The sequence below is a fragment of the Ctenopharyngodon idella genome, chromosome 1 (assembly GCF_019924925.1).
Source record: "Ctenopharyngodon idella isolate HZGC_01 chromosome 1, HZGC01, whole genome shotgun sequence".
Classification (NCBI taxonomy): domain Eukaryota; kingdom Metazoa; phylum Chordata; class Actinopteri; order Cypriniformes; family Xenocyprididae; genus Ctenopharyngodon; species Ctenopharyngodon idella.
The window spans coordinates 34,604,687-34,614,916 of NC_067220.1; the positions used below are offsets into that span (position 1 = coordinate 34,604,687).

Below are 10,230 nucleotides of genomic sequence, written 5' to 3' on the forward strand. Positions count from 1 at the left end.
TATTTTCATTTTTGGGTGAACTAACCCTTTAATGAAGACAACACTTTCTTTATCACACTTGTTTTAATGCAACTGCAGCACAGAGCATCACTTTCCAATAACATTTTATATTTGTCTCACCATATTTCAGTGGCTCACTTTAATTGGCTACACACTTCTGGCAGCTGCTTGTAAAGCTTTGTTTGGTTGTCTGCTGGATGTTTGAAGAGTTTTTTTCTTATGTGTTGCTTATTTCCCCCTGGATGTCACGTTCACCGCTGCTTCTATTTTTAAATATCACATCACATGTATCACAAGACCTTGCATGAGCATTCCAGGATGTCACACAGACTTCTGTTACTATCTTGGTCCTTCTCTGTCCTTTTATTTTCACTGTTGTCAGTGGAAAATGTGAAGTCATACACTAAAAATATGTGAAGTTTTAAAGGCAGTTTATTTCTATTAGTGGGTTTTACGATCTTTTGGTATGCCAGGATCTACCAGGTGGCCCAAAAGTGAGCCAGACACAGCCACATAGCTGGACGCAACATGAGCCAGAACTGTCTATCATGTCATTCTCTCAGCTCCTCAACACATCAAGCTGCCCATGTGAGAACTCGGAAATGGGAGAGGAAGACTGCCAAAACTCCGGGTGGCTTCATATTAGTATTCTTGTTCCACTGGCCTTAAACACTGTTGCACGCACACTCAGGGTCAAAATCTAAACCCTACAAGCTAACCATACAAACAATAAACAACGCAGCCCATACAAAACATTGTCATGGTAGCCGTATAGTGTCAGCAAACTGATGCTGGAGCACTGATAAAAGCTTTATATTCTTAGCCATTGAGTTAAATGTAAACATGATCATTTTTAAGCACAACTTGTATTGATTTTCTTAAGTATTTATGTATTTACATTAATTGTCGCCTGATATGTAAAAGACAATCAGTCATATAAATTAATTTTCACTTTACCTGCTGTCCTATTTTTGCTTAAATATCCTTAACGTTTATTAATAAAAAATAAAGCATGATCTTTCTGTCATTTTATTTACTTATGTATTTATTTATGTATTTACATTTACTTTTCTTCTGATAAAGCACAATCAATACTAAAATATATTGATATATACAGTATATATATTATTAAAATAAAACATCACAAATATGTATTTATTTATTTATTTATTTTAATTGTCTCCTGATACTTAAAGCACAATCAATACTGAAAATTATTTGTCCTACTTTACCTGATGTTCCATTTTTGCTGATATATAATATATATATTTGCTGTTTTTTGCTGATATATAGCCTACATTATTGATATATATATATATTTTATTGATATATATTAATTCATTCATTTTTTCATTGAAACTATTGGAAAATGTTTGTAATGATGAAGACAATACAGATTTTTTGTTTATGTTTTGGTGAGTTTAAATATCACTCTTAAATATTTATGTACGAACTCGTACTACATATCCCAGAATCCTTTTCTACCCATGCGTCAGTGCGCGATTAACCGGAAGAGACGTTATGGCTTATTTCTAGAAGGTAAGGAAGAAGTACTGAGTGATTGTTTTTATCTACAATGTTCTGTTTAAAATATGTGCTTTTTATAACACTTATAAATATTAATATAAATGCAAATTAAACTTTTAAAATAATGCATTCGTTTTTGTCGAGTGCAGAGCTGATGAAGTGAAATCAGTCCTGTTAACACATGTGCTAATAGTATGTTTTGACTGATATTTTGGTCTGAATCTCTTCATCTAAGCTACTGTATTTCATTGTCGAAAGTTGTTGTGATTTCTCTTTTTTATTTAATGAAGTTTCTTGAATGCAGAAACATTCCAGCATTAATTAGGCTAAGTATGTTACGAGGTATACCAGCTCTGAAGTAAGCATGACATTTATGTTAATGACGAGACGGCTATTCAAAGTCTGTTTTAATATTTACGCATATTTAGCTGTACATGGTAGTATAAGCCATAGTATATATTTTAGACTTATAACATACTTTCTTTATATGGCAGTCCATGAAATGGACAAATATGCTAAAATAGGCTAAATGTATGATCATTTTAAATTGTTTTTCAGTGTTGTAGGTGAATATGATTTGAGGTCATTTACATTTACTTCACTTAAATACTGTTCAGGTTGTGGTGACAGCACAACTCCAGATGGAGACGGAGTCTGAGATGCTCTCAGCCGCCATGGCTAACACCTTAAAAGTAACAGAGAAAACCACTGCAGACCAGGAAGAAGACTGTTTCTATGACTGTGAGGACACATTACTGGGAGAAGATGGACACACTGACACTAAACGCACAGAGAGGGCTCGTAGCGATAGACTGGAATCTGATGCCAGGACAGAAAAAGACAATAGCTTAGAAACTGAGAGACTAGAAAACATGGATGACACATCAGCAGAGGATTCAGAAGGGCACGAGGACAGTTCGGCTGAAAAGAGCCATGACTCATTAACAAGAGATCTGAGTCCTGGGAAAGACAATGATGAAGAACAGGAGAGTGATGAGAAGAGGGAGACTGACTCAGATTCAGAATTTAAAGAAGAGGAGGTCAAGGTGACCGAGTATGATGAGGAATACCTGCGTGAGCTGGAGAAAGACCTGACGGAAGAAGAAAAAGAGGTTCTCTTATTATTATTTTTCACGTCCAGTTCAGCCTGTACCATATTTCTTGCCATTGTCATTGATGTGCTCACTGTCTCCTAATATTTATTTATTATTTCTTCCAATTACAGAGCAGAAGAAAGGAGAGTTTAGAGCTGAAGGAGAAGGGCAACATGCAGTTCAAGAGTGGAGGTAAGACAATCCCAATCAAAGATTAACGGGTTTATTGCTATCCGTTCACACCTATTTTAATCTGTGAAGTGGCACTAACTTCTGTTTACATATGAAAAGTTTACCAAAAATAACTTTTTGTCATTATTTACTCACCCTCATGTTGTTTACCCATATGCTGTTATTTTTTTAAAGATTTTTTATAGTCTTTACACAGCTCTTTTTAAAACACTAATGCTTTACAGTTCACACATACATATATATATATATATATATATATATATAAAGATATATATATATATATATATATATATATAAAGATATAATGAGAGACGAGCACGACACACGGCTTAAAATGCTTATTTTGGATTTAAGCATTTTTGGAAATATTTGGGATGATGTAAGTCTACAAAATATATAACATTGTTCTGGTGGTTTTTGGATATTTTAATCCAAAAATCTAATATATTGTGCCTTTAAAATATATTCAATTAGAAAACACTTATTTTAAATTGTAATAATATTTCATAGTATTAGTGTTTCTGCTGTATCTTTGATCAAATCAATGCAGCTTTGATGAAAACAAGAGACTTGTTTTAAAAACATTTAAAAAAAAAAAACTTCTGACCCCAAACTTTTGAACGATAGTGTTTCAAATCAAATCTGAAAACATAGAATGACACCAAAATGTAAGTAATTATGCATAATAATTTGATAATGAGTAAATGACAGCTTAAATTTCAGTGTTCCTTCCAAACATAATCATATGTGACCCTGGACCACGGGTACATTTTTTGAAATTGAGATTTATACATCATCTGAAAGCTGAATAAATAAGCTTTCCATTGATGTATGGTTTGTTAGGATAGGACAATATTTGAAGATCTGGAATCTGAGGGTGCAAAAAAATCAAAATATTGAGAAAATTGCCTTTAAAGTTGTCCAAATGAAGCCCTTAGCAATGCATATCCACTCAGAAAAATAATTTTTTTATATATTTATGGAAGGAAATTTACAAAATATCTTCATAGAACATGATCTTTAATGATTTTTGGCATAAAAGAAAAATCAATAATTTTCACCCATACAATGTATTGTTGGCTATTGCTACAAATAGACCCATGCGACTTATTACTGGCTTTGTGGTCCAGGGTCATATATTACTTGAATATAAGCAAGTCTTATGAACTACTTTTATAACACTTTTCTGGTGTTTTTATGTTTTTTATGTTCTTTTTATGTTTATACAAAAAATACCAAGAGGCTGAGTAAATAATGGCATAGTTTTTTTCTTACTTTTGGCTGAACTATCCTTTGTTTTGTGAGGAAGCTTCATTCCGCTTTCATTCCACTGTACCACCCGTGGTACAAATACCATTCAAAAAGAGACCTTAGGAATGCTAAGGAGTTAAACATATTGTGTTTGTGGTTGAGCTTCTGACATGTGATTGTTTTCAGAGCATGTAGATGCTGAGGAGTCTTACACGGCCGCCCTGCGGGTGTGTCCCGTGTGCTACAGTAAAGAGAGATCCATACTCTTCTCTAATCGAGCTGCCGCACGCTTTCATCAGGTAAACTTTTGGTTGTTTTGTACAGATACAGAATGTATATTTCTTTTTTTATTTTTTGGTAAGTAGGTCAGGTGTGCACTGTAAGTAACCTTTTAAAGGTTTGTTTAAAGAGATGTCCTCTGAGGACACATAGTGTTTGCTTACAGTACTGCACTGCATAGATATAGCATAAAGTCACCATGAAATCAAACTTGATCATTTTTACTTTTTACAGAAGGTTGCAGTGTTTATATTAAATTATTTATATAAGTCACAATAGAAAAGTGTTTTTGTATATGATTATCCATAATTTTGCATATTAACTTTATTCATAATTTTGTCTGACAGGATAAAAAAGACAACGCTATCAGTGACTGCTCTAAAGGTGAGAGTATATCCTGCACACATTGTGTTCTGTATCTAGAGAAAGTACAAGTCTCTCAACATACATTTGCTGGCTGTTTTTATGTTCTGTCTCTGATGTGTATCTTTATTTCCTTTTCCTGTGGAAATGTGATTTGGAACAAAGACATTTCAGACAATGTGTATTGTTTTGTCATCCACAGCCATAGAACTGAATCCAAATTATATCCGTGCCATTCTGCGGAGAGCAGAACTTTATGAGAAGACAGACAAGCTTGATGAAGCTCTAGAGGACTACAAAACTGTCTTGGAGAAAGACCCGGGCATCCCTGCGGCTAGAGAGGCCTGTATGGTGAGTGTCTCAATGCCAGTGGCCTTTTCACTCCTAAATGCCTGACAATCCTAGTTAAATATCAAGATTCCAGAAGTTTTAAGAGCTGAATCTTCTTCACACCGAGTATGTGTGTATATATATATATATATATATATATATATATATATATATATATATATATATATATATATATATATATTGAGAGAGAGAGAGAGAAAGCGAGATACAGGGCTTAAAACTTAACTTTTTGCCACACCTACCAATGGCCAGTGACGTAAAGGCACAATATGTAGGATTTTTAGAATTAAAATATCCAAAACACACTAGAACAGTGTTATATATTTTGTTGACTTGTGTACTTACATTATCCCAAATGTTTCCAAGAAGGTTTAAATTCAGAGAAACAAGCAATTTTAACCAGGACACGGACCATGTCTGTGTGTCGCCTATCAATGACTTCATACCCACGTTACCCTCGATTTTCGGTTTTATTTTGTAGAAACCATGGAAACACCAAAGACGCTTTATTATTATATATATTATATGTTTTATTAGACAGGTGAGCAACTGTTTGGATACATTTATAGACAGAAAACTAATTATTGTTATATATCAACACGTTTAGTCTTATTGTTTGAATCTCGTTTTCTTGATTATATTTATTTGATATTCTAATATCGATCTAGCTTTCTGCAGTGTGCAACAAATGTCTCATAGCAGCCGCCGAGCGAACATGCGTTTGACCGGAAGAAGCGGAAGCGATCGTCTGCGGCATTATAAAAATTCCGCTGCTTGCGAGCCGTGTGTCGCGCTCGTCTCTCATTAGCAATCGCTTCAGCGGCCTCGTTCAGCTCCCACAGCACTCGGCTCTGCTCTGCTTCATACTACAGTAACATTAATAATCTCATCCATGAGCATGATTTCTGCCCGAGTCCTGTTGGATTCTTTTCCACTGGCTGTGAGGTGAAGACGACATCTCCCATAATTACGCACTCGATCTCGGTGTCATCAAGCTACGCCTTTGTTTTGAATAGGTGACCTCTAGCGGTGAAAAAAAAAAAATACTGTGCCTTTAAAAAAATTCACCGTCCAAAACTATTTTTTACCAGCCATGAAACAAAAACAGGCAGTTATGTCAGATATGTAGGATACTCATACGGGCATTTTTTGACATAATTTTTGTCTGAATTTGTCCATTCAAGCACAGGAAGGCATGAAAGAGAGCTCAACTTAGTATTTGCGCGCTTTCAGGGCATGCGCTTTAGATGTTTCGGGTGTTAAATTTCCCACACAACGCGTGAGTATCGAATTCCCTTTCACGTGTTCTAGTGCTTGAATATTTACATTGGAAAGGCTTAAACTTTCGTGATGATGCAGCACTGACCGTCAACTGTACAGATCGTAGTTCACGTTCATGTTCTCACAATATTGCGTTGTTAGAATTCATAAAAATGTTACTGGCCTTCTGGCGACTGACACAGTTTCATATATTCTCCCACACCGATTTATAGATATATATTACTCTCAATTTCTACCCAGTAAAATATTTTAGAGCTATCCAGGAATTCCCAAATCCGTGGAAATCCTGGTTGTTAATAAGGGGGTGATGTAAAATAAGAGAGATGTTGATTTGTAGAGGTTTAGCTTATTTTAAAGATTGTTTTGTCATATTTTAAATCATTTAAGTTATCTAGAGGCCCACTTGGAAGTTTGCTGAGGGCCCCCTATCCGGCCACGGGCCCCTGTTTGAGGAACACTCATCCACATCATTAGGCTTGAATATTTTTATCATTTAATGTATGAGTTAATTGGAAATCACAAACGTTTGATTCATTTTAAAATAGCATGATCTTAAATTCTCAAAACGTCTTAAATAAAAAGTCATTATTGACTTGATAAAAGCCTCAAAATAAGTTGTTTTTGTACATTGAAAGACAGAATATGTATACAGGTTTGGAACAACAAGAGGATGTATAAATGAAACAAATTTAAAAAATGTGTTGTCTCCAAATTTCTATTTCTCTTTCAGCGGTTGCCACGACAAATTGAAGAGCGCAACGAGAAACTGAAAGAAGAGATGATGAGTAAGTTTTTCTTTTTGTATTTAATATTTTTGTCTGTCTAAGGTCAGAAACACCCTGACAAAATATGAGATTATATTATTAGATTAATTTATTTAAGACAATACTAAATAAAATAAACAACATTCTTTTTTTTTTTTATGGTCCTTCCTTTTTTTTCCGACTAATGATTTTCTTGGTCGACTGTTAGTCGTTCATTTAAGGCATTAGTCAACTAGTCGGGGGAGAAATCATTAACAAATTATCAAAATATAAACATAAATACACATTATAAACAATCAAATAAATAAATATACAGCAAACTAAAACACTTACTAGAGAAATATCAATGCAAACATAATTAAGTAGCCTTAAAATCAAATGAAAAATTTTCAGAGGTCAGAACACAAATGAAAAAAATACACATTATTATAAAAACCAATAAATAAATAGCAGCTCCGCACTCCGCAAGAGCATTTGGATATGTGCCTAATATTACTGCACATTTATCTAGGTTAACATCAATGTTAAAGCGAATTGCCATGTAAAGTGGCTATTCGTTACTTAAATGTTTTAAATGTTTGAGGTCGCATGTCACCTTTTTGTGGTCATTCTATACCCTCCCGAAATGTTCCCAGGCTTTGGATTTTCTGCCCCACATATTACCGCATGGACCAGCTCTGTTCATGTGAATTTTAATCAAAATGCACAATGTCCTCCTCCTCTGTATTCTGAGCTGAATACTTCTTCAGCAAATGTAATACATAAAATCCCCCTCAAAAAAAGAGTAATATGACTGCACTATAATTTGGAAACGCTCATTAGGCGACAGAATTGGTGATATTTTGTGTGTCATCAGCCTGAGAGTTTTAATGTAACAGCACTATTCATTTTGAAGGTTGTCTGGAAAAAAGAAATATACTTTCTATTAAAGGTATTGCTATTAGAAAGTTCTAGGCAGATCAGTTAATTAGTATATTTCAAAGAGTCCTTATAAACCAAAGAATCTTGGCTTGAAAAACCTTGTTGCATAAATCACATTTGAAATCTTTTGAATTTTTTTTTCTGTTTTTACTTGACCATAAATTACACTGCACTGTATGTTTCTCTGGTAAATAGCTAAAGCAATATGATAACTAGTGTAAAATGGATGTCTACAATTTTCTCTGGTTTCCATTACTGGTTAAACGTTCCTTGTAATTTTTGCCATGCTTTCTCAGAGCACATCCAACTGTTTCAAGGTATTAATAATGTTGTAAACACTATGTTTCCTCTAAAGATCAGATTTCCAGTTTGAGGTCAAGATTGTTGTCAGGCTGAACTTACTGCAGCTCACAGTGAAAGGGTGTTGCTGTTGAACACTTCATATTGATCTCACTGCAGTCCCAGTCACAGAGACAGAGTCATGGGACAAAGCTCTCCATAAGCACTTTAGAGTCTTTAACCTTTTTCAGGCCAAGAAACTTGTTGGTAGAGAGTGGGTCTCTATTACCTATTACATAAAATTGAGAGTTGCATTTGACGTCTAACCAATATTAATGTATTTACACACTTAATTCATTACAAATCCAATAAAATGTTCATTATTGATGTAAAGTACATATGTGATCCTGGACCACAAAACCAGTCATAAGTCGCACAGGTATATTTGTAGCAATATCCAACAATACATTGTATGGGTCAAAATTGTCGATTTCTTTTATGCCAAAAATCATTAGGATATTAAGTAAAGATCATGTTCCATGAAGATATTTTGTAAATTTCATACAATAAATATATCAAAAATGTATTTTTGTGAGTGGACATGCATTGCTAAGGACTTCATTTGGACAACTTTAAAGGTGATTTTTCTCAATATTTTGATTTTTTTTGCACCCTCAGATTCCAGATTTTCAAATAGTGGTATCTCGACCAAATATTGTCCTATCCTAACAAACCATACATCAATGGAAAGCTTATTTCTTCAGCTTTACATGATATATAAATCTCAATTTTAAAAAAATTGACCCTTATGACTGGTTTTGTGGTCCATGGTCACAAATGTACTTTACATTTCAATTTTATTTAACGCATTTAAATGAGGTTGTTTCAAAGGCATGAACAAACATTCAGCTTAGGTTTTGGTTGAAGTTAATACTGGGATATCAAAGAATCAAAAAAATATATCATGGTTTCCACAAAAATATTAAGCAGCACAACTTTCAAATCAGCATATTAGAATGATTTCTGAAGGATCATGTGACACTGAAGACTGGAGTAATGATGCTGAAAATTCAGCTTTGCCATCACAGGAATAAATTACATTTTAAAATATAATAAAATAGAAAACAGTTATTTTAAATTGTAATAATACTTCACAATATTTCAGTTTTTACTGTATTTTTGATCAAATAAATGCAGCCTCGGTGAGCAGAAGAGACTTCTTTCTTTGTGTGTGTATATTGAAGAGCCCAGCAGTAGTCTGATCAGATCTTTTATTTTTCTCTCTTTCTTCTTAGGTAAGCTGAAAGACTTGGGCAACATGATTTTACGACCCTTTGGTCTCTCTACCTCCAACTTCCAGGTCAACCAAGATACCAACACAGGATCCTACTCCATTAATTTTGTTCAGAATCCCAATAACAATAATAGATAGCAGCAGTCTAGAGTTTATTACAGTGATAAACTGTCAACCGCCCCATTCAAGTGTTCGGACTATCTAGTCATATTCCCTGTCTGCGCTAATTCATTGATGCATTTTTGCAGAATTTCTTGTCACAGACAAGTAATATAAGCCATTTCCATTAGATTTGGCAAATTACATTATCAGCTCATGTCAGCTGGCTTTTAAGTCTGTATTATTTAGATAATTTTTTTGGCATGCAGTGAAGCTGGTATCGGCGATCCACAGACTGTCAGTCCTGAGCAATGAAAATAATGGCCTTCATCACCCCATCCAAAACTTGTGCAGTAATCAACCTTACCTGCTTTAACATTAAACCAGTGGTTATTTAAGATCCTGTCTGCATTGTGCCTTTTCTTGGATGTACTTAATAAATCATGATTTATTAAAGAATACGACACACAACTTGGTACAAGTCAAAAAAAAAAAACAATTTTAATTTCATAAAGAGATATACATTTAATACAGT

At 34.1% G+C, this 10,230-nt stretch overlaps 1 protein-coding gene and 1 long non-coding RNA gene across 2 annotated transcripts in view; one reads left to right on the forward strand and one right to left on the reverse strand.

Annotated features, from left to right (window-relative positions):
• Positions 1-10,230, reverse strand: part of LOC127514999 (uncharacterized) — a 120,399-nt gene that overhangs the window by 84,205 nt on the left and 25,964 nt on the right. The gene's annotated exons all lie outside the window — the stretch shown is intronic.
• On the forward strand, positions 1,478-10,095 carry LOC127514965 (tetratricopeptide repeat protein 1-like). Its single transcript, XM_051898262.1, has 8 exons — positions 1,478-1,539; positions 2,145-2,639; positions 2,753-2,813; positions 4,251-4,363; positions 4,691-4,727; positions 4,909-5,057; positions 7,069-7,123; positions 9,598-10,095. The coding sequence occupies exons 2-8, from the start codon at positions 2,169-2,171 to the stop codon at positions 9,732-9,734; spliced, it is 1,023 nt and encodes a 340-aa protein (XP_051754222.1). The 5' UTR covers positions 1,478-1,539; positions 2,145-2,168; the 3' UTR covers positions 9,735-10,095.

Coding starts and splice junctions, on each gene's coding strand:
- LOC127514965 (XM_051898262.1), top strand. CDS start 2,169: ATGGAGACGGAGTCTGAGATGCTCTCAGCCGCCATGGCTAACACCTTA. Junction 2,640..2,752: donor TGACGGAAGAAGAAAAAGAG/GTTCTCTTATTA, acceptor TTCCAATTACAG/AGCAGAAGAAAGGAGAGTTT. Junction 4,364..4,690: donor CTGCCGCACGCTTTCATCAG/GTAAACTTTTGG, acceptor TTTGTCTGACAG/GATAAAAAAGACAACGCTAT.